This window comes from Berghia stephanieae, chromosome 3 (assembly GCF_034508935.2).
Source record: "Berghia stephanieae isolate SIO BIC M18660-M18661 chromosome 3, UCSD_Bste_1.3, whole genome shotgun sequence".
Classification (NCBI taxonomy): Eukaryota; Metazoa; Mollusca; class Gastropoda; order Nudibranchia; family Aeolidiidae; genus Berghia; species Berghia stephanieae.
Window position 1 is genome coordinate 12574682 of NC_088362.1, and position 26220 is coordinate 12600901.

The 26220-nt window shown below is 36.2% G+C and overlaps 1 protein-coding gene across 1 annotated transcript in view; it reads left to right on the forward strand.

The window, feature by feature from the left end:
• The first annotated feature begins 9296 nt into the window (after positions 1-9296).
• The window catches only part of LOC144967161 (ATP-dependent 6-phosphofructokinase, muscle type-like), a 91136-nt gene continuing 74212 nt past the window's right edge, over positions 9297-26220 (forward strand). The window contains exons 1-7 of the mRNA XM_078904061.1: positions 9297-9434; positions 10352-10578; positions 12947-13020; positions 14259-14336; positions 19292-19403; positions 21169-21246; positions 22864-23029. Coding sequence (XP_078760187.1) covers positions 10377-10578; positions 12947-13020; positions 14259-14336; positions 19292-19403; positions 21169-21246; positions 22864-23029 — 710 coding nt within the window. The 5' untranslated portion in view covers positions 9297-9434; positions 10352-10376. The remainder of the gene's footprint in view (positions 9435-10351; positions 10579-12946; positions 13021-14258; positions 14337-19291; positions 19404-21168; positions 21247-22863; positions 23030-26220) is intronic.

Here is a 26220-nt window from a genome sequence, read left to right on the forward strand (position 1 = left end):
AGAGAGAACGTCATGTTAGTTGTGTGGCATGAGACACTTCACCGAAAGCGAGGACGAGAGAGACGCATGCGCAAAACCATTTTGACGTTCTCTCTGTAAGGTGACGTCCAATCAAGGTACGCTACTCTTCCGCTAATCTCATTCCCTATAGATTTGGCCAGACTAGATTACACCTAGTTTTTCAACAGTTATTTCTATTGATGAAAAATCCAAGTCCTCTAATAAGGGAAATAACTCCAACAAGCCTGAGATTACTCAAAATGCTCCAAATCGGTTGAAGCAAAGTCACCCCGAGAGAAAAGTCACTCCATTTGACGGTGCTTATCATATTTTCTCCCTACTCTCATTCTAGTCTTCAATTACGCATCAACAGTCACGTACATTTATTTAGTGAGAACTAATCATCCAAGAGGTGTTCTCTAAAAACAATAACAAAGAATCTACGAATGTTCTTCACTTTGTTGGTAGAAAACAAAGATATGAAAATACGCCTCAACAGTCGTAAAGTCACTTCCCTCGTAATGACGCATGGTAACTTAGTAACTGTGCTCTAAACTATCGGAACAATGGCGGACGCCCTTATGAAATATTTCTCCGACGAGCATAAAAGCGTATCCAGAGGGGAAAAAAACCCATTAAAAATCTGATCATGTTTTGACTTTTACACATTCTAATCTTAAGACATGAAAATTTCTAGCCAGCATGAAGAATAAAAAGTACCGATATTCTTTGTTTAGAACCACGATGGCCGCCGTTGCTGGACGACGTGACATCAGACTATTTAATCCAATCCCGAGATAAAACGTTTGCGTTCGATTCCTGTTCAGTTCGGCAACTGAAAACGAGAGGGGTCACCCAGTTTTGCTATGATAAAACATCAGACCGACTGAGAGTAAATGTGAAACTTAGAGCAAAACGGACCTGAAAGAGAAAATGAATGCACTCAGTTGTCTTGCTCAACAATTGGTCGGGGATTAAGTCTTTGTGGAAGGCATTTCTCCTCCCCTTTCGAAAACGGGCGAGTAGTCGGAGGACCCCCCCCCCCCCCCCCCCTTCGCTCTTGGATTTTTAATCTAAAGGTTTTCTGCATCAGCCCTATACATATTACGGGCTTCGACACCATTTCAAATTAACAGTTTGTTTTTTATTTAATACAAAGCAAGTCGATATTAGCACCAGCCCAGCACTAGAAAACTGGGTTTGTTTTTTCGTGATCTCTCTCTCTCTCTCTCTCTCTCTCTCTCTCTCTCTCTCTCTCTCTCTCTCTCTCTCTCTCTCTCTCTCTCCCTCTCTCTCTATATATATATATATATATATATATATATATATATTATATATATATATATATATATACATATATAGTTCTATCTATCTATTTCTATGTCTATCTATCTATCTATCTATCTATCTATCTATCTATCTATCTATCTATTATCTATCTATCTATCTATCTATCTATCTATCCATCCATCCTATCTATCTATCTATCTATCTATCTATCTATCTATCTATCTATCTATCTATCTATCTATCTATCTATCAATCTATCTATCTCTTTCTCTTTATCTCCCTCCCTGATTTTGTCTCCGTCCGTCTTCATATATATATATATATATATATATATATATATATATATATATATATATATTATATAAACCTTTTGATTGTCCGCTTTATGCTTACGGGGAGGGCAACACGTGTATACACGAACACGCCTCGACATGGTAGATTAATACAAACTGTAGTCAGCTGCTCAACAAATCTCCCAGCTGTCTCAATTTGACACATCCATTTCCGAATGGTGAAGCTGTAAAATTGGATCGAGCTTTAGGTATTTTCTGCATTAAAGCAGAGAAATTACAGTAAAATCTGTCAAATTGTCATGTTTAGGACCGAAGTAGAATAGGCTTCAACAGTCGTGACGTCACTTCCCTCGTAATGACGCATAGTAACTTAGTAACTGGTTCTAAACTATAGGAAGAATGAAACGCCCATATAAAAAAACTTCTCCGACGAGTATAAATGTGTATCCAGAGGAGAAAAACATTATAAATCTGATCATGTTTTGACTTTTATACATTCTGATCACACGACATGTGAAAAAGACTAGCCAGCACGAAGAATAAAAAGTACCGATTTTTTTTTTTTTTTTGGTTTAGAACCAAGCTTTTCGTTGCTGGGCGGACGTGACATCAGGCTATTGAATCCTATTGTGTCCCATCGCTCTTCAACAGTATTATATCGGGGGATAAACCCAAGCCAAAAATAGACATGGAGATCCATGGTTACTGTCATACACATTATTACATTATGTCCTAAAAGACATTCCCTGGGGCTTTATAAAATTAATAATTAAGATAACAACTACAACCTTCAGACACCTTGTTTCTTCATCATCATCATCATCATCATCATCATCATCATCATTGCATTTTACACCCTGGGTCAGGGTATAGGCCACAAACAAACAGTTTCCACCCTTCTCTATCCTGAGCTATCTTTTTTTTTTTAAATCTCATTCCATGCCTTACCACTTCTCTGTATATCAGCTTCTTTCATAAATTCTGTCATTCCAGAAACTCTTCGGTCGCCAAAGCTAAAAAAAGGATTTGGTTTGTCCGTCTGCGTTTTTGTAACGGTTTGAGTTTAACGGAAAGGGGTGTTAACCCTTTGCCAACCCCCAACCTGGAGGACCAGGTGACTCAAAGATGGGGGAAACACACACCATTAGTCGTCTTTTACGACGCGCTGGCTTGGCGTTGGACTATTCTTGACCCTCTCAGTTGAGGGACCCCGGGCACCACACCTTCTTTATGAATATTAATCTTCTCTGAACTGAAGGTATGCATTCATTAAATGCATTGTGATAAATATTGTTGCCCTAATTCTGTGTTTTCCACCTTATTGATTTTTCTGTTGGTTAATAAAAGGAAAACGTAAAACATCCACAAAACTCAGCTATATCAACATCAGCGAGCAGTGATTCTGCTTTATATCAAATATAATATATATATATATATATATATATATATATATATATATATATATATATATATATATATATATCCTTTGTTTAAAACATACAGCCTTGTGAGAACGTTTGCTTATTTGAGTCAATAAAAGAAAATTATACGGCGCACAACTCTACTGAACGATTTGAAAATTGGAAATGTATTTTTTTACAGATAGATAAACAGATAACTTGATTTCCCTTTATAAGTTAAAGTCAGTTTGAGTCAAACAGATATCATAAAATACCGACGAAACTAACACTCTCAAAAACAACCAATTTCGACACTGTAAAAAGTTGTCAATTTGGCGTTTTTACGCAAATCGTTGCATTCGAATTAACGTATTCACTTATGTAAATGTTGCTGCTCGAAGCTTGAAGAAATAAATAATAATGTGAAATTGAATGTAAGCTTCAATTTAAGTATTAAAAAAACCAGATAAAATGAACGTTTCGGGTTTCCCCTTTAGTACAGAGTACTGTACTACAGGACTGTAAGGTAAATTCTCGATCCCAGGATCGGGGAGACATTCAGAAAGCTCCTACATCCCCAGTATTCTTTCAATTTGTATTTTCACCGTTGATCTTTTGTCAGTCGTTTATTTATTCAATTCGTCATCATATAGAAGAATTTTAAAAACTCTAGAACAAAACTTGTAACGGATTGCCGTGTTAATATTTAATGTGGTCTTGAATTTTTTTTGGCAAACGCGATGGCGAGAACCATTTAGCATGAAATCGTATGCTTTTGAATTTGATCTTTTCCTACTTCTGTTCTCGTTGTCGACCGTTATTCGTTCAGTATACATGCTGTCGATGTTTGAAATTAAGAAGTCCATTTTTCTGTTGTAATCCACCAATGACCAGTACCCTTTGTTCAAATGTTCCTCTGTTCTTCACTTTTCTTAGCAGAACATTTAAACTTGCAAAAACTACAATCAACCAGTGTAGGATCTTTCTTAGGCTTGATCTTTCCCGATAAATCTCTATGTTCTAGCCCCTTGGCGTTTAGGGTTTTTCTTACATTCCTCTTCCATCCATCAGGATTAGGCCGTCTTTTGAGATAATTACCATGGCTCTCAATGGTTGTAGCTTCCTGTGGTGACGATGGTCCAGTTTTGAGTGTGGGATCAACGGTAGGTTTCTTTTGAATGACACTAGTGATTCTGTTGACATTCATTTTGTTGATGACAGAGATGGCCTGTTTTTTTTTCTTCTTTTCGATGAAATCAGGATCCTTGGTAACATCGTAGCTTGGATCATTGACACTGTCATCAAGATCAGACATGCTGGTGTCAGAGTCCCCGTTTCCAAATAATGGCTCGTCTGGAACTGTAAAAAATATATATTACAAAAAGATTAAATCTTTACAAAAGTAAGTTAGAAAGTAATATCATAAAATGAGATCAAATATCCTCTCTGTAATAATAATCAGAGACGCATGGTGGCAGCTGTTACTTGCGATAATTCTTGCGATAATCAATTTTCAGTGCCACAAGTGACAGCGTATGACTCAATGTTGTTTGAAGGCGACAAACAACTTCTCTTCTTTTGCTTCTTATTTCGCATTCGATCAATCTGATGCCACAATTGTTCACTCTCATTCTTAAATCGCTGTAGATCTGATAATGGAGTGTCATTATCTGACTCCGAAGAGTCATCGCCCATTGAGGTGTTAGTACGATCCATCAATACGTCTGGACAAAGGAATAAAAGTTAAAATACCAATTGATTTTAAGCATATATACTTGCGATCAAAAGAAAGTATACACATTTAAAATTGTCGTTAATTTTATCCGTTCGTGTAGGCAATTGATTTTCCACTGAATTGTTTATCATTAGCCTTTCTGTGTACCGATAGTCGATATTTTTGTTTTTGACCTGAAATTCGCTCACCACGTCCCGCACGTGCTAAAATAATCTTTCCTTACTGTGGACAGAAAGTGTGTAGATTAATTTATTTGCCATCTGTGTCTTCTTGAACTATTTTAAAGTCAAGAACACACAATACAAAATAGCACCGATTAATCTACGCGATGCCACGAATTAGTTTAGAACAACGTGCACGTGCCATTGGTCATCTTCAAGCTGGATAGTCTGTGACCAATGTCGCAAGAATGTTTAATATCACAAGGAGAACTGTATATTCCTTAGTGGATCGAATTGAAATAACACAAACGGTAAGGGACCGGAATCGAACTGGCAGACCATTTTATACGCACGGGATTGTTTTAGGACGGCGACTGAAACTGCGCTAGAGTTCCCAGGTACACGAATTAGTCGACACACTGTTCGTTGCAGACTTAGAGAGCATGACATTATCGCAAACGTCCGTTAATGCGACAACTTCTTAAAGCACATCATATGTTGGCCCGTCTTCAGTGGGCCCGTACTCATCTGCGTTGGACATCGCATGCGTGGTCGTTTGTTCTCTTCTGGCTGGTCCGTCTTCAGTGGGCCCTTGCTCATCTGCGCTGGACAATGCATGCGTGGTCATTTGTTCTCTTCTCAGATGAATCACGCTTTGTGATTGGAAGAAATGACGGTAGATTACATTGTTACCGAAGATCACACGAGTGATTTTACGATTCTTGTGTCTTGGAATCCCCAAACAGAGGATATGGACAAGTGATGGTGTGGGATGGAATAAGCAGAGACTGTAGGACACCACCCGCCGCTGCGCTGTGTGGCCTTGAGCAAGTAATCTAGCCCTAGCTCACTTTGGGGCGCTGCTCTGCGGCTGACGCCTGGGTTATTCCAGTCTTCCCTTGTAATAGACCCTAAAGACAAATTTCCCTTTGGGGATGAATAAAGGGAATTTTATTTAATTTATTTTCATTTATTTATTTAGGGCTTCCTCAGAACCTGGGAAGTGAATGGTCACATTCTTCCCTTCACCCTATGATATTATAATGATGGTCTTTGAATCGTTTGCCAAAATGCGCCACCATAGTGTTGTTGGACATCCCTTCGCTTCAGACTATGTCATCTTGATGGTCTTCAGGTCGCTGTTCAAAGTGCGCCACCATGGTTGTTGTTGAGCAACCTCTTTTTGGCATCTTGTTTACTCATTAATTTATTCCTTTTTAACTTCCTCTTTCTTATAGTCTTATAGAATGCCCGCAGATCGACAGAACCCGGAACGGTATTCGGCTGCCCTCTTTACTTCACCATATGATGTGAGTTTAATATGTGAATACTATTGTAATCATTACATGGTCACTAACCAAGGGACTGAAGCGGGTAGCAAACGCATTTACCCAATATCTTACAAAGCTCTCGTAAGACCTTGATTTACATTAGAAACGAACAATAAAAACAACCCGAAAACATTTTTAATCATGCAGATGATCATTTCAACTGACAATAACATGTCCTGTCAATGTGAAGTCTTTGCTAATTTCCTCTGTTATCATTATTAATGCTTTAGTCCAGTCAATCTATAGATCTGTCTTGTTTTATTTGTTTGAAATAACACACGTTACACAGTTGGTCTTGTCATGTCACAGATGCTTCACTGAACCTGACTAGTGTCCACTTGCAAACCTGATGTTGATTGTCTCATAATACAAATCTATTATGGACAACTTTGAGGACTGTGTGTGTAGTGGGTTGTTTCATTTTCATAAAACACAATCGTGAGCAACTGCAAAGAAACAAAATAAACAAAACCAAACAAACGAATTAAATAAAACGAGGATTTTTTAAACAATCTACACGGAGTCTTATCTACTTTGAAAGCTAAGTATAAACGTGTTTTCTGAAGAATGAATGAATTTAACGTCACCTTAGCTCTTTGTTATTGCCATTTGGGTGATGATACGCCCTAATTAGATTAACTACACAAGGTTTTGGGTAATTGTACGATTGATCTGGTGGACATAACTGGAGAGTATTTTACTTCATCCCATACCATCACATGGGTAAAATTACATATTTCCGATCATGTTAACTTTAATATAACTTTCATATGGCCCATATCGACAGAATAATGGTTTAAGGCCACAGGTCACACGTTTAGCAATGGTTTACACTCAAATTGCGTTGAACAGTGGATTCATCGGAATGTTATCTTCATAAAATAAAATATATAAACAACTGATAACTCAAAAAAGATTGAGTTTTATTCCTGAGCTGTTTTAACACAGAAAAATTAATAATTGACATATTACTTTATCTTATTGCATTTATTTCATTATTCAGTATTTATTTGTGTTTTCATAGATTCGTGTATTAATTCATTTTTATATAACATTTTATCTATTTAGTTTTGCATTGTTAACATTGTTATTATTGTTAAAGAATTGGCGAAAGTGAAATCGGTGTCTCAGCCATAGTTAACCTTACCCAAATGGCAACATCCGGTTCACAATTTAATAGGATTCAATAGTCTGATGTCACATCCGCCCAGCAACGAGCAGCTTGGTTCTAAACAAAGAAAATCGGTGCATTTTATTTTTCATGCTGGTTAGAACTTTTTCACAATTCTTGTGATCAGAATGTATAAAAGTCAAAACATGATCAGATTTATAATGTTTTACTCCTCTTGATACACTTTATGAGACGTTTTTCATAAGGGCGTCCGCCATTGTTCCGATAGTTTAGAATCAGTTACTAAGTTACTATGCGTCATTAAGAGGAAAGTGACGTCACAACTGTTGGAGCCTATTGTAATTTGCAACAAAACTACATATCTATCAGTCGCCTCATCCGAATGAAAGTCAAACAGATCTTTTAATCCAACGATCGGTGGGGCTTTCGTTTGCTTGAGTTGCTGTTTGAATCTGCCAATTGGATTCACTAGTCTGATGTCACGCCGCCCAGCAACGCCGAGCAGCCTGGTTCTAAACAAAGAAAATGGTTCTTTTTATTCTTCATGCTGGCTAGAACTTTTCATATGCCATAATAATAATGATATTAATAATAATAATAATAATAATAATAATAATAATAATAATAATAATAATAATAATAATAATAATAATAATGATAATGATAATAATGATAATAATACACATTTATACAGTGCTCATTCTCGTGTAAAACACAAGCTCTGGGCACTTTACAATATAAATTATTAGAAAAAAAAAGAATTCATAGCCAAATCAAGGATTCATAGCGTCAATAAAAGCAAATACAGTAACGATGTGTCTAGAGATTCTTTTTACAGGCAAGTAAAGACTTACACTCTCTCAGACCACGTGGTAGTTCATTTCAAATCTTGGGGCCGAAACAAGCAAACGATCTATCACCAAATTTTGTTCTTGATCTTTTTTCCAAAATTTTCGTTTGGTCATTACATGATCTTAAAATGTCATGTGATCAGAATGTATAAAAGTCAAAACATGATCATATTTATGTTTTTCTCCTCTGGATACACTTTTTATGCTCGTCGGAGAAAAATTTCATAAGGGCGTCCGCCATTGTTCCAATAGTTTAGAGCCAGTTACTAAGTTACCATGCGTCATGACGAGGGTGGTGACATCATGACCTTTGAAGCCTATCAAAATACAAAAAAGAAATGAGATCTTTATACATAACAGGAAAAAATCAGGAAAAGAAAGAACTGATCATCACTATCGACCCCCCCCCCCCCCTTTCAAGACAGTCAGTTAGAGTACAACGGACCAACAGTAGCATCTACTTGCTAGATACTCCTTGTATAGGGAATCAGTCTCCTATCTCAAAGTACTTTCTGCCAGACCTATCAGACCCAGAAACTCAATTCTCTCTTGGATGGCAAAGGGTCAAAAAGGTATCAATTGCCCCCGGATCAATATCGGCTATTGAAGTAAGAGGCAAATGCTATAAAAACTGATGTTGATAGAGCCCCATTTTCCCTTCCTCCGAATAAAGAAAACGCCTCAATTATATCGGTATTTTCACTGCTTAAAGACTTGAACTTATATCGTCTATTATATAAACAAGCATGCTTTTCTCGATTGTACTATCAGAAGTACAAAAAAAACAAACAAATACACTAGAATAAACATACAAACAGTAGTAATACTCACTCTCTTTGAGTCAGTCGGTTTCTCTGGGGTTTTTTTTTAAAGAAGAAGAAGAAGAAAAAGAAGTTTCAAAGTTTCAAAGTTTATTTAATATTAGGCTTTCTCCAATAATTCATACAAGTTGATGACAAAATACATGAAAGAGAGAAAAAAGGTAAATATAATAACCACAACAATACAACAAGTGTAATACCACCAATGAAAAGCAACCCTATTTAATTGGTTAGTTTCGTAATAATTCATATTGGTTTAGTAGACCTTTTTGTGCAACTTCCGTTGTTATCAAATTATTGTGTGCATCCGTTCAACTTGGATTATTTACAATCTTTGCTGATACATTTCTCGGTTTGACGCCAGGTCTTTCCTTTATAAAAGCTTACATTCTTTGATCAAATATCAAGCGTTGTGATAATGTGAGTGTAAACAATCTCATCACTACAGTATATCAACTTTTTATATAAATATATGCAACCCAACTAACCTTTTAACAGGTATCATGTAGTAAGAAAGATTGAGTTAAATAGAGAAAATGGGAGGCCTTCCAAAAGCTCCTAGATTTAACATCTCTTTCAATTCGTATTTTCACCGTAGATCTTTTGTGGTTTATTTATTTAATTTGTCAATGTATAGTAGCATTTTAAAAACTCTAAAATGAAGCTTGATAGACTATTGAAAGATTAAAATTTCCTAATAACCATTGTTTTGGTTGTACGCCGCCACTTTATATTTTGAAGTATCGAAAGGTAGTGAGCAGTGCAAATCAATCAAAGGTTTTAAAAAAATTCTATTAGGGTTAGCTCGAGGTCGGAGAATTTTTTTCTTTTAGGGTTAGTTATAAGTCTTAGTAAAGGCCCTATCCTAGGGTGTTTGTTTTTCCTATTAGGGTTAGTTAAAGATACTAAGTTTTATTTTTTCTTAGGGTTAGTTGAGGGAATATTTGATTTGGCTTCCGTATTACGAGGCTATGTCGTCGAGTGGTATGACACTCGCTTTCCGATCTGAAGGTCCTGAGTTCGAAATTCGCTTGGCGCATAGTTGAGTCCCTGGAAAAGGCTCTTTACTCACATTCTATCACCGTACTCAGGTGTAAAATGAGTGCATGGCCGTTAACAGCGTTGTCTCTGTCGGAATAAAAAATGTAATATCGCCTAACAGGCGCGTCATGTTTCGTTCTACATGTTACATATTGCTGTTGGTCAGGGACCCCTTGTAAAGAGCTTTGAGCATATTAATTGGATATCGCACTATATAAAAGCTCATTTTTTTCTGGGGGGAGTTTTCGCAAGACCACCCAGTACTTAACTCTTACTTTGACTCTTCTTTTTCAAAGCCTTTTCAGATATTATTTCTTACCAATGGCGTTAGACAAATGTCAAAAGAAAAAAGCAGAATGTCTGAGCTCATGGCAGAGAATTCTTCAGGAAAGCTACGACAAGATGATTGCCAACGAGGACGAATCTGTGGAGCACGTCATAACGTCTCTCAAGAAGAATGTGTCCAATCAATCATGGTCCGGTAACAACATTGCGGTCATTACCAGTGGTGGGGACTCACAAGGTATGCTCAAAATTACGGATTGAGTTAAACAGTCTAGAGCGCACATCTTACCACCCCATAGAAAAATTGTCGTATTCGTTACGATGCAGTCAACATTTCTCTCATTCTGATTTATTGTGTACATCACAATATTTGAACAAAATTGTTTGCTATAGTTAAAGTATATTAACACTGTGTTGAATAGCAGAAAGAAATATGTATAACAAGAGCTAACAGCTTTTGTGTTTAAGTGAAATAAATCCATTTTTGTATAGGTTGGGTGTGAAGTTTTGGGGACAATCCGGAAAATGGCGGTAAGGAGAGAGTTAAAATGTGTGAGCAATAGAGAAGAAAAGTGTGAAGTAAAAAGAAAACTGGTTCCAATCTCATTTGAAGTGTAAAACCACCTTTTGAATCAATGTGTAACTTATTTATTATAAGTGCCCCGAAGGGCTGGTTTAAATTTAAATTTTAAATTGAGCTTTTATATAGAGCAATATCTACTAAACGTGCTCAAAGCGCTTTACAAGGGATCCCTGGCCAACAGAAACACTTAACATGTTGGACGAAACATGACGCCTGTTAGGTGATATTACAATTTTTCGGACAAACACAACGCTGTTAACGGCCAGGTACTCATTTTACACCTGAGTACGGTGAGAGAATGGGAGTAAAGAGCCTTTTCCAAGGACTCAACTATGCGCCGAGCGAGGCTCGATCCCAGGACATTCCGATCCGAAAGCGAGTGTCATACCACTAGACCACAATAGCCGCAAAAAAGACCTATTATTCCCAATTATTTTGGAACCAAACGAGTAGAAAGTGTGACATCAAGACTTTTCGGTTCAATTTGATTTAATCACAATAGACGATAGGGGTAATCTCGGACAAATTTTTAAATACATATATGTCCAGAGTACGACAGTTTACAGGCTAAGTGTGACCCATCGTCTCAAAACGGTATTATGTCGGAACCAACCAGATGCTTAGAAGCCGAATTAAATCGATAAACTGGTTAAAAAATATAAATTGTTGGAATTAGCACCCTAAAATATGGTATTCATTCTCCTCAATAAAAATCACAAGTCTGATATTTCTGGCTATAGCTTCAATTTTGAAAATCTTAACCAACCCGACTTTATACCGTTTTGAAGCAAAGGGTCACAGATAAGCACTTTTATAAACAAATGTTGGAGCCTTAGTTCAGACACTTTCAAATGCCTTCTCCTTTATTATATGTAACTCGTTGTCTCTAAATGGTATTATGTATGTGTAATGTTGGTGGCAAAAAAAGGTCTTAGTGTTAAAATCGACATAAATTAGGCATTTTAATGGGGATGATCTATATTACCATTCCACGTGCTGGAGGTCATTGGTCACATTGCAAAATGTGCTCAAAATGACCCACATAGAGAAAAGTGTTCACAGATTGAGGAATTTCCCACGTAACAATCGGTCATTTTGCTTAGCATGACTCATGGGTATGTTTACAACTTTCAAAAACAAAGCAACGTGTTTACATTCATTGAGAAATGTCCAATCATTGTACAGTAACGAATATGTGATCAATGACTCGGTTGGACGACAACGTGAATATAGATCGCCCCCATTTCGTCACCTTGAGACGCTATATTCGTTATCTTCAACAAAACACATGAAACTTAGCCCAAGGCTCGTGGCTCTAGCTAGAAACTCGATTTTTAGCATCTAAATCATACTCATATAATACCGTTTTGAGACGGTGGGTCACAACTGAGACCGAAAGATTTTGGATCTGACCGTAGCCCGACACGAGAACCCTCTTGGACTCATAGTTTGACGTCATTTTTTAGTTGTTTTGCATCGCCTAGTGAGTTGTCGTTAGTCGAGCTCAAGGTTGAACTATTGAATACAACTCACGATTTGTTTTCTTTGGTGGCCAAAGACTTGTATTTTGACTTTGTTTTTTGGTCAGTGTCGGGCTATAAATTCAAGATGGCTTAGATCAGACCATGGTGCAAAATAGATAGAATGCGCTTGGCCAAGGAGTTCACAACATTGCCATCCGGAAGTATAAAGGACCAACACACAAACTCTGTGTAACCATGAACTTTTATAGTCTGGTTAATACAGTATAGTGAGAACAGCTCACAAACGCGGATGGCAAAAACCATAACAAAGCCCTGAGTGACGTCATCTTCGAACTATCTATTGAAAGATTGCCACTAAAACTAAGAAGCCTGAGATCCGATATGCCCAGTATAATGTATTTTATTATATTGATTATATCTATTCTCTTTGAAAGAACAGGGGGGGGGGGGGTGTTAGATCGACGATTACAATGAAATAATATTGTTATATAAAATGTTCAAATAATATACCTTCTTGTTTTATTCATTGACCATTTCAGGGATGAACGCCGCACTACGTGCAATTGCTAGAGTGGGGATTTTCCTTGGCTGTAAAGTTTATTACATCAAAGAGGTAGGGGGGAAATGACTTCTGAAATTTTTTCCAGCCCTTCTATATTCATGATCCTGAGTTTATTCCATGTTTTGTAGAGTGAAACTAACTGACGTTATCAATTTTTACTGCCCTTTTTTAAAAGTGTGACACTTAACGCACTCACTCATTTTCATAACTTAAAATAGTATTTTCCATGCATCTCTATTGGGGGTCTTCCTCAATGGTTCGTTTATCCTGAGAAATAAATAACAATGTGAAATTGAATGTAAGCTTCAATTTAATATACGAAAACAGATAAAATAAATATTTCGGGTTTCCCTTTTATCAACAAAACAGGATGAATAACACTACAGACGAATGAGATAAATTGATAGTGGCATTGTTAATTTTTGGGTTACATTTCAATTTTCTTTGCTTTTAGTTTACCACCCATTGAGTTTTATTTGTATGGCGTAGAATTCAATAAATATCCTTGTAACAAGCTAACAACAAAACTGAACATTAATTTAGGACAAGACATGATGCAAGTAGGGCACTATTAGATTTAGTTTTCGACAGAGACACGCTGTTACACATTTTACACTCATTTTACACCTGAATGTGGCGTGAGAATATGAGTAAAAAGATGTTTTTTGAGGACTCAACTTTGCCCCGCACCACTAAAAACAAATATAATTTGAGTTTAAACAAGGACCGAGTGTCATACATACCACATATAAATTGGAAATTACGCCCTTCCACCAGGGCATCATTAGATTGATACCGTGACCTAGGCATTCCATGACAGAATATAGATAATTCATCAAACAAGATGTTTGATGTTAACAAGATTCACCCATTTTTTTTCCAAAGTGGGCAAATTGGGGGTTTTTAGGCTTACCCAAGCAAAACAAACGCGAAAGGGCTTGAAGCCCCACTTCATACAAAACACAAAGACAAAGCTGTAAAAGGTTTAGTGTGTGGATATGCACTATGGAACAAAAGTCTTGTGGTATGACACTCGCTTTCGGATCGAAAGGCCCTGGGTTCCTCGCATAGTTGAGTCATTAGAAAAGGCTCTTTACTCACAAGATTCTCCCATTTTTTTCCAAATTGGGCAAATTGGGGGTTGATCGTCTTACCCAAGGAAAAAACGAAAGTGCCTGAAGCCCCTACTTCATACCACAAAGAAAAAACTGTTAAGTGTTTAGTGCGTGGATATGCGCTATGGAACATCTAAAGGTTTTTTTTTAAAATATATTATCCTCTATTTGCAGGGTTATGAGGGAATGATTGACGGCGGGGATCATTTTGAGGAGGCCACAATGCTTTCTACCGCCAATATCATCGGCATGGTCAGTTGTACTCCATAAAAATGTAAAGGGCCGGTTTGGGTCTAATTATCGGGAAAAGCCTTCAAAAATATATTTTCAGATTTTGGTGGAAATAATAATAATAATAATAATGATAATAATAATAATAATAATAATAATAATAATAATAATAATAATAATAATAATAATAATAATAATAATAATGATAATAATAATAATGATAATAATAGTAATATATCTTTATTGTCCCCCAAAAAATGGCAATTTGTCATTTGGTTACACATTAATAACAATACGATATTGACATAGACACACTCACACAAGATGCACACTAGTGACATAGTAGCTATCGTAAAAAAAAAAACAAACAAAAAGAAACAAACAAACTAACAACAAAAAAACTGGCATCAACAACAAAATCATCATCATCATCATCGTCATCATCATCATCATCATCATCATCATCATCATCACAACAACCTTCCTAATATTTTCGTTACAATCCTTCACTTCCATCATTCCCCTATAACACCATTCACCATCTTCATCATACTCCATATTATATTATTATTATTATTCCTAGAAATAATAATTCTGAAGTGCAATTCTCAAAGTATACCCTAAAGGCACGAAAATCACGGTCAAAATGAGTATAGATATTAAAAATATTCTTTTGCAATTTCCCCAATATGCCATTTTTGTCGGGGCATAATATAGTGTATCAAATATTTATCAGAATAGTTTCCATAAAATTGTCTGAATATTTCCATAATTATCACAGCGATAATGCATTATGTGACTATCGAGATTTTTTGATAGGATACTTGTATTTTGAGTTATAATCCAAATATACATTTCTGACATCAATTTTGTCACAAAATTTTGATTCGCACCTTTGTATTGTTCTAATACAAATCCCATTCGCTAAAGCTGAAATATCTCTACTCTCAGTGGTTACACAAAATGCTACAATGTTGACAAGAGGGAAGAATATGGAGGTTATTCCTTCATTACTTTTTGCTGAAAATTTGCCACAAGAGTTTACTTTAGTTGCCATGTCCCCGAATCAGAATGCAAAACGGCTATCTAGACAGAAATTATTTTTTTTCACCAATTTTTTAAAATCCAAAAATGACGATACAGAATAATTAAAGCCACCTAATAAAGGCAATTAATTGGTTTTTTGAAAAGACCCAAGCCGTCCATTTAGAGACGACAGTTAACCTTACGGAAATAAAGAACTGTGGGAGGGAGGGGGGATGGGAAAGCAAAATAGAGATAGATGAATAGAGAGATTAAAATAATTCAAGTGTAATTTTAATCAACTTCTAATAATAATAATAATAATAATAATAATAATAATAATAATAATAATAATAATAATAATAATAATAAATAGCATTTATATAGCGCTTTACCCCGTTGTCACAGGCTCTAAGCGCTTTACAGTGATATAAAACAAAACATATTACAGTGAGACAAGTGTGAAGGAAACGTGATACGAATTCAATTTAACAACAACAAAATATGAAAATAATATTGCAACATTATGACGTAAAAAGATAAAACTTTAAGCGAGATTTGAACGTTGTCAACGAATCCGAGCATCTCACGTGTGATGGGAGAGAGTTCCAAAAATGGGGGGCCGAAGATTGAAAAGACTGTTCACCTATTTTACGCAATGGCTTAGGTTTGACAAGGATTGGTCATTGCTTGACCTCAAGTTTTTATTGGGGACATATATGTTTAGAAGGTCTTTAATATAGGAGGGACTGTTCGTGCTCAGGAATTTGTAGACAACAGTACAAATCTTATAGGCAACTCTTTTTTCCACAGGAAGCCAATGTAACTCACGAGAAGAAGAGTTGCTGACGGGTATTTTTTGTTATTGCGTACAATGAGCCTGGCTGCGTTATTTTGAGCAACCTGAAGTTTGCTAATTTTGTCTTTAGCTAAATTCGCCCAAAGGGAGTTACAATAGTCCAATTTAGATAAAACCAGGGAATTTTGATTCGCACCTTTGCATTGTTTTTTTGTGTCGCTACAACATCCGTTCTACATATTCTTTCAAGCATTCGCTATCTTCTTATAATTGTAGTTAGATAGATAGATAGATAGATAGATAGATAGATAGATAGATAGATAGATAGATAGATAGATAGATAGATAGATAGATAGATAGGTAGAGAGACAGATTCGGACACCAAAAATGATTCTCTCAGCCTAATGAACACACACCGAGAGTTTTTAACCTAGGACTCACTTTGGGGCGCTTCCAAAGCGAATGTTGTAGTGACACAAAAGCTCTGATGTATGAGAATACCACTGCTTTGGGGTCTCGTCATTAGGAACAACCTTGCTCAAGTCAGCGTTTTGGTGGGCTAAAAAAACGCCACTTGACGCGCCTCTGTTTTGATTTTTGTTTTGTTTTTGTTTGTTTGTTTGTTTGTTTTTAATATAATCGCTCAGATGTAAGAACTCCTGTTCAGTTTTCCTGTTCCTAATTAATGGACCCATCCCAGAAAAATACAATGCTTAAAGCACGTAAATGTTTCCCCTTAAAGATGATATATAACAGTCTAGTTTTTAAAACAAAAATTACAGATTTCGCTTGGCGAATGAAGAAAGTCGAATTTAATCGACCTTGTGTCAAAAATATTGACATTTTCACTAATTTTCTTTTATGTTTGTTGGATTACCTCGACAATAACAATATTAACCTTATATTATGCAGTTGATAGACGAATGTTTGGTCTTTTAGAAAATGCATTAGATTATAAAATTCCTTCGTTGTGGGGATATTCAATAGCCTCTTCCAATAATCTCTTTCTCCTTTCACTTTATATTTATGATATTAATTATCATCCTTGGCCTCTGTTAACATAAAGGGGAGATCACTCACGTTTGACAACTGTGACAACTTGTTTTTATATTTTCCTTATGACTTTGTCAAATCGCTTTGTAATCTGTCAAAAAAATGTTTAGACGCAATTACCGTCTAAAGCCAAAGGGAAAATTTTCCTATTTTTAAAAATTCAATTTCGTTTATTTATTTTTTCCTTTTTTTTTTTTTTTTTTTTTTTTTTTTTGTTTGTTTATTTTGTTTTTGTGTGTGTGTATGTGTGTGGGGGGGGGGGGGGGAGTTAGTTTGTTTGGGGTTTTTTTGTTGTTTTTTTTTCTTCTGTTTTTCTTTTTTTGTCGCGAACTGAAATAATGATTAATAACAATTGGTTATTTCATACAAATTGTATACAAAACATTTAATGCATATTCTAAGTTCATGCTAAATTGTGTCACTCTAGTCTAGTCTTAAATGCCCATATCCAATGAGTATTCTATGCCCACTGATTTGACTGTGCGTGATAAGATAAGATAAGAAAAGATAAGAAAAGATATACTTTATTGATCCTTGTGTGGAAATTATAATTCTGTATTACAACACAATTGGGTAATATTCTAAAAGAAATATCAAATGTTAATACATTAAATAAAAATTGGCAAAGAATATTAAAACTCTTAATTTTGTACAGTGGAACATCAAACGGATAAATCATGGTGACTATCTGTCGAGTATAAATAATATACATATAATAAAATTCTTGTCCAATATAAATAAATAATCAAATGTTATGAAGAGACTTTACAAACTGGTAAAGGTTAAAATGATATTATACTAAAAAGTAGAAAGTGAAACAGGTGTCTCAACTTCAAAGTCAATTTTCTTAAAACGTGGCTTTTACAATCTCCTAACTTAAAACATCAAAACGTGGCCAACGAGTGATCAGAATGTTATAAATTTGATGTCAAATTTTCAAGCATAAAATTAGCGTTGCTTAGACACAAATATCAATCAACCCAGAATTGAAAATAAAAGACTTAAGTCTTTTTCGAGCTGGGCTGAATAAAAAAAAAACAGGGTAGGGGGGGGGGGGGTCACTAATAGGTTCCTAATGTCAGGGATCAGAGTCGTACCAAAGTGTTACATGATGCGTTGTTATGATCATTCGTTTTTATAAAACGGGATCGCCAGGGAATTAATCCATCGGTCTATCATTCATTTTTTCTACGGAGTTAATCAACCTCCCCTTCATCTAATGCCATAATTTTACTTAACCCTCTCCTTAGCAACCTTATGAAAATCGTCACATTCGTTAAGATACAATCAACATTATTCTTATTCAAATTTCTATTGTACGTCTTACAATTTAAAAGAAAATGAACAGTGTATTGTTGGGCATGTTTTGCTACAGAAATGATTTATCTCAAGAACTTACTGCCATTGTGTCTGAGTGATAAACAATATATTTTTGTGTTAGTTGGATGAGAAGTTTTGGGGAAAATCCTGAAAATGGCAGGTAAGGAGGGAGTTAAGTCTTTTTCGACCTGGGCTGAAAAAAACAGGGTGGGGGGGTCACTAATAGATTCCTAATGTCAGGGATCAGAGTCGTACCAAAGTGTTTCATGACGGTGCATAGTTGAGTCCTTGGAAAAGGCTCTTTACTCACATTCTCTCACCGTACTCAGGTGTAAAATGAGTACCTGGCCATTAACAGCGTTGTCTCTGTCGGAAAACACCCCTGTAATATCACCCAACAGGCGTCAAGTCTCGTTCTACATGATCACAAAACCGAAAATGGCAACACTCAACAGAAGAAACGAAATAACATCATCATGCAGACATAGAAACAAACACCTTTTATGTAATTACGAACCTCCATAAACACGAATCTAGAAAAGATACGAAAAACACAACAATCTACTTTCACTTCCACTTCCTGATGAGAGCTAACGTTCGATACAACGTTGTAGAAGTCAAACAATCATAATTATCTTTGAAATGTTTATAAATAGCTCCTTTTATATATAAAAAAAGTTGAGCACTATTATTTCATGGTTTTTGTTTATATAATTTTATATATACATATTATATATATATATATATATATATATATATATATTATTATATACATATCCAGGGAGGCACTCTGATTGGCAGCGCCCGATGTATGGAGTTCAAGGAGAGGCAGGGACGACTGAAAGCTGCAAAAAATCTGATTCAAAGAGGCATAAACAACCTTATCGTCATTGGTAATAGATAATTTGTTGTGAAAAGTATTGTTTCTCTGATATAGTTCTTAGAAAAAGTTGTATTGCAACGATTAAACTCTTGACTCGTTTAGAGGTCATAAAAGGTCTCGTATTCCTAAGTGAGGGGGCTGCTTTCAACTCTTGCTACAATACATTTTCGTCATTCAGAGAAGACTGCAGTTTTTGTTTGTATATATCTATTATCTATGCGGCTATATGGTATGACACTCGCTTTCGGATCAGAAAAGTTCCTGGGTTTGAGCTTCACTCGGCGCATAGTTGAGTAATTGGAAATAGCTCTTTACTCTCACCATTCTCTCATGCGTAAAAATGAGTTAACAGCGTTGTCTCTGTCGGAAAAATAATTGTATAATCGCCAAACAGGCGGCGTCATGTCTCATTCTACATGTCACGTGTTGTTGTTGGTCATGTACCCTATGTAAAGCGCTTTGAGCACGTTTAGTGAAGATTGCGCAGTATGAAAGCTCAAGTTTCTTTTTTATTTGTTTTTTTTTGTTTTTTTTTTTTTTGCCAAATTTCTCATGACTTATAGAAGAAAATACGTATGATGTTTGCCTGTTTGATCAATACCCTCAGCATTTTGAAAGTTCAAAATCTCCCTGGTCATTCTATGGTGTCTAATTGATTGTTTTAGAGTGTTAACTCATTTTCTATCTTGATGTTACTCAGCAAATTCTGAATGTTACTGTCTCAAATATTAGGGCGTTACAAAAGGATACTTTTACACGTTCTCCTGTTCTTGTCGCTCGCCTTTTGTTCAAAAATGTGACCCATCGTCTCAAATCGGTATTATGTCGGAACGAACCATATGCTTAAACGCCGAATTAAATGTTAAACTGGTCAAAAATGTAAAGTGTTGGCATTAGCACCCTAAAAAATGGTATCCGTTCTCCTCAATAAAACATACAAACTCAACACAAGTCTGATATTTCTGGCTATAAATTCAATTTTCAACATCTTGACCAACCCTACTTAATACCGTTTTGAGGCGAAGGGTCACAAATACTGTCTCACGCGTATCCTGCTGTAATATTTTGAGAATTTTGGATAGAAAGCTAGTCCATCAAATATCAATTGATTGTTATGAACCTCATCTTGTCAAAAGCTATTATATCTGGGAATTCGATGTCACCGCAAAGTTGAGTCTTTGAAAAAGGCTATTTACTTATATTCTTTATTGAACTCATCTAATAAACGAGTAATTGGCTAGTAAAAGAGGTGTATATTACGAAACATAAAAGAGTAATAATGCCTCACAGGCATGTCTTGTACAACGTGTTGCGTGTTGCTGTTGATTGGCGTGGGACCCTCCATGTAAAGCTCTTATAATAGCTTAAGATGATGATGATGATGATGATGATGATGATGATGATGATGATGATGATGATGATGATGATGATGATGATGATGATGATGATGATGATGATGATGATGATGATGATGATGATTATGACGATGATCATATTTGGTGTTTGGATTTAATAGACCACATAGTAGAGGAAAGTTAAAATTCAATTTGATCTCAATGCAGAGATACTGATAAATTACACTACGTGTTCATTAGCTGTTAATTTTTTGACCTTATTTACTCTCTAAAAAGATATATTGACTGGGGAGGGGAGCTTATTTTTTTCAATGATTATAAGTTTGTATCGCACTGTATAGCCTTAACGCACATTATATTTCTCCATAATTTTTTTTTTTTTACATAATTTGCCGTCTCCTTCTGACTTGATTAATGCAGGTGGCGATGGAAGTCTTACAGGCGCGAACAAGTTTAGGCAAGAATGGCCTAGTCTTATTCGGGAACTGATCGATACAGGTAAATAAATAAATAAATAAATAAATAAATAAATAAATAAATAAATAAATAAATAAATAAATGAAATTCCCTTTATTCATCCCAAAGGGGGAATTTGTCTTTAGGATCCATTCCAAGGGAAGACTTGAATAACCCAGGCGTCAGCCGCTGTGCAGCGCCGCAAAGTGAGCTAGGGCGAGGTGACATGCTCAAGGCCACACAGCGCAGCGGCGGGTGATCGAACTCGGTACCTTTTGGGTACGAAGCAAAGACTGTACCGCTGAGTCACGCTGCCCCATATTTGTCATGATTCCAAAACCCATATCGATGGTCGGGGGTTCAAACCTCTGAAGTCTCGATTTTCACTATCGGCAGCAGATTCTAATGGTGCTAACACTACTATGTTATGAAGATCGATCCAATCAACAAATTCCGTACCGCACTCGTGCACCGTCGCAAACCCATCGGAAGCTGCGTCACAATGCACCGTTTAACTAGATGCTCTGCGATTTCGGGCTCGTTACCACAACGGGTACACGTTGGACAGGTGGCAAGTCCCCACTGATGCAATGAGCGTGCTGTTAAGCAGGTTCTCGACCGAAGCCGATTGGCTGCCACCCAATGTCTCCTAGTCTTGCTGGTGGAAAACCCTGGCAACTTCTCCCCCAGTTTCGAGGAGTCGATGTCCCCGCCCTTCGAAGGATTGAATTCGTCCAAACAGACTTCCATCTCTCACGGTCGGCGAATTCGAGATCTGATCCACCCAAAATTAAATAAAACATGGTCCGCTCCCTATGAACCGCCGATCGTGAAAATCAGGACTTCAGAAGTTTGATTCGCCGACCATCGATGTGTGACCAAATGTCTCAAAGAGGTTTTATGTTTAGGGGGAAGGGGTGGACTTGATGCACCGAATTGAATCCTTAGCTTAACTTGCTGCATTTCATGAAGACCTTAGACGCATATTCCTCCCATCTAATCCAAACATCAGTAATTCTTGGCATAGACTCCTGGAACAAATATAACAGACACCCATCTTCTATGTCATGGCAAGGAACCGAAGCGCTAGAGCTCAGCTGGTCGCTCGTTCTGATAAATATGTAGCATTTGGTTTAAAATATATGCCCTGATTAATGGGGTTTGTTTCTTAACTATCAAAGTAGGATACCAATACAATGGGTAAAGTCCCACTTGTACTTATTTACAGGTGGGATAACTCAAATTATTTTGGGTTCATTGTCGTAATAGAAATGCTCCCAAAGAATTTCATGAATAATACTGTTCATTAAAAAAGCTTCTTCTTCTTCTTTCAGGTTATCCCGCATTTTGCAGGGTTGCCATAATGAATGCCACATCTCCATTCATCTCGGTCGGTCCAGCGCACCATCTTCCTCCAGGCCCAGTTCCTTCATATAATCCTTTACCTTTACCGTCTAGTTTTTGGCGGCTGTTGTATATATTTTCCCCTTCAGCTTTGCGGATATTCGTTTGTCACACATAACTCCAGTTGCCTTCCTCCACTTATTCCAGCCTGCCTGATCTGAATCCATTAAAAAGCATACTAACTCATAATTATAATAGCTAATCAGGTCTTCTAACGTATTCGTTGCAAAACTTCTGCAATGTTTTCTTCTCCAGATACGGTGAGCCATCATCTGGCCCATAAACTAACCAATTTGAACATCGTCGGTATCGTTGGATCCATTGACAACGATTTTTGTGGTACCGATACTACACTAGGGGCTGACTCGGCTTTACACAGAATACTTGGCAGTATCGATGACATAACCACAACTGCCGTTAGGTGGGTAGTCTATTTGATTGTATCGAATTTCATTAATGATATGATATATAAAAATGAATGTCAGTTAAACCGTTATGTGAGGCATTTGATTTCCTTTTTTATAATCAGTTAACTTATCAAACAGTTTCTGTAAAAAGAGAGGGCAGTGACAATTATGCGAATCTAGTTTTAATTGAAGCACGAGTTCCATCGAGGGTTCAACATTCTTAGTGAAAATGGTGAGTTCTGAAGATATTGGGAGGGAAGAGAGGCACCAGATAGCCGAGTGTATAAAGCATCGCTTCCAACCGGGAGACGAGAGTCTAGTTCTCTTGCTTTTTCATTGAATACGAAATGCAGCCTCTTTTGCTTACCATGCGTCGCTGAACTGCGGCTAACGCAGTTTTATGTTGGTTTCATCTTTTGATATATTACAAAGGAATTGTTTCCTTAGGGCCACTAAAGGAAATCATTTCAATAAAAATATTTCATTATAATCAGATAAATCATATCCGTAGGACATAATTTGAAAAAAGAAAATATTTTTCATCGTGCGGCTATGTGGTGTAGTGGTATGATACTCGCTTTCGGATCAGAAGGTCCTGTGTTCGAGCCTCGCGCTCGGCGCATTGTTGAGTCCTTGGAAAAGGCTCTTTACTCACATTCACTCACCGTACTCAGGTGTAAAATGAGTACCTGGCCGTTAACAGCGTTGTCTTTGTCCGAAAAATTGTAATATCGCCTAACAGGCGTTATGTCCCGTCCTGCATGTTAAATGTTACTGTTGACCAGGGACCCCTTGTAAAGCGCTTTGAGCACATTTAGTTGATATTGCGCTATATAAATCTCAATTATTTATTTTTTTTTAAGTTAAAAGAAAAACTCTGGGCGGCTCAAAGTTGACTCGTTGAAAAAATACCCTTACCTGGTCGGTAACAGCGTTGTCTCATTGAGAAAAAAAATAACTATTGCCAGGCGTCAGGATTCTACATCATGTTAAGCATCGCTGTTGTCCATGCACCCCAGCAAAGCGCTTTGATTACGCTTAGTGGTCATTCTTCTTGTGTTTTCGGTTCTTTTCTATCATAAAATTGCTCATTTGAAACCGTAAATATGCTAAAAGATATGAACACAACAAAAATTAGTGAAAAAAGAATCAAGGCAAAGAAATCATGAAGAACAACGATTACAGCACTCGAATATGTCGTAAAAGTATTTAGTTCGAGGCGAAATGAAAGGAAAGGATAGGAAATTAGACAAAGGGAGAGAGAGCGAGAGAGAGAGAGAGAGAGAGAGAGAGAGAGGGGGGGGAGGGGAGAGAGAGAGGGAGCGAGAGAAAGAGAAAAAGGGAGAGAGAGAATGGGGGGGGGGTTAGAGGAAAGAGGTACACATAGAGACATACACACAGAATGACTGTGTGGGGGAGTTGAAAGAGAGAAGGAAAGGAGGAGGAGGAGGAGAAAGAGAGAGAGAAGGAGGGAGAGAGAGATAGGGGGAGAGAGAGAGAAAGAGAGAGAGAGAGAGAGAGAGAGAGAGAGAGAGAGAGAGAGAGTAGGGGCGTTACAGACCATGACAAGTTGTGGAAAAAGTAATTTTTGAAACATAGAATAGCAACATAATGACATTTTGGATGTGATTTTATCAACTTTTTAATACAACAATCGGACTCGTATAATGGGCAAAATATTTACAAACAAGAATCATACATTAGTAATATTATAACATTTAAAATTTTGAAATGAGAAATATACACACAATATACTTTAATAACAACATCAGGTAAACGTAGTTACTTTAATGTATATGACAAACAGAATAAAATACAGTCATTTTGATAAAGAAATATTTATCTCTTGCTCAATTTTCTTTTGGTTTATCGTATATAATAATAATAATAATAATAATAATAATAATAATAATAATAATAATAATAATAATAATAATAATAATAATAATAATGATAATAATAATAATAATAATAATACACATTTATACAGCGCTCATTCTCGTGTAGAACACAAGCTCTGGGCACTTTACAATATAAATTATAAATTTTAAGTGAATTTTTTTTAAAAATAATAATAATAATTCATAGCCAAATCAAGGATTCATAGTCAATAAAAACAAATACAGTAAAAATGTGTCTTGAGATTCTTTTTAAAGGTAGGTAATATATATATTGGCATTTTTTTGGTATTATGGGGGGTTTTTTTGGTTCAACCCCTCCCCTCTTATGATTAAACTTTATTCTACCCCTCTCATTAGAACACCAGCCCTATCATTTGTTAGTAAATACGGAATCGTTGAATAAAGCTTTGAACGCATTGAATAAAAATATTATTAAACGATTGCGGAATATTTTCGCACATTTTATTGGTGTGAAATTAGGTGTAAAGGACAGCTGATTGGCAATACTCTTCAATGTTACAGTCGTAACGTCACTTCCTTCCTAATGACGCATGGTAACTTAGTAACACTGGCTCTAAACTATCGGAACAATGGCGGACGCCCGTATGAAATATTTCTCCGGCGAGCATAAAAGTGTATCCAGAGGGAAAACCCCATAAATTTGATCTTGTTTTGACTTTTACACATTCTGATCACAAGGCATATGAAAAGTTCTAGCCAACATGAAGAATAAAAAGTAATGATTTTCTATGTTTAGAACCAAGATGTCCGCCGTTGCCGGACGGCGTGACATCAGACTACTGAATAAAATTAGAAATAATATTTTGGTGCGCATGAATACAAATCCAATGTTTTTAGTGTTGGGTCAAATTATCATTCAAGCAGAAGGAGAAAGATACAAATTAATGGTGAATAGAAGTACTACATAGCATTTGGTTACAAAATATCTAATAATATTATTTAGAGGGGTATTATATCTTTATCGTGCAATAACACATACTCGCAAGCTCGTTGTGTTAATGGACACAATAAAAATAACGCGTTTAATAAAGAAAAAGAGATGAAAGAATTAAATAATATTCATTTATCTATTCATTACTCATGTATTATCAATAATTTCATTTATTTATTAATCTACGTTAAATATCTTTGTAGAGAAATGAAGTGTGACCGGACAAAATGCCGCAAGGTGAAAAAATATCGAAACCCTTAAGAAGTCATCATCATCATCATTGCCTTTTTCACTCTGGGTCAGGGTATAGGCCACAGTTTCCATCCTTCTCTATCCTGAGCTAACTTTTTTA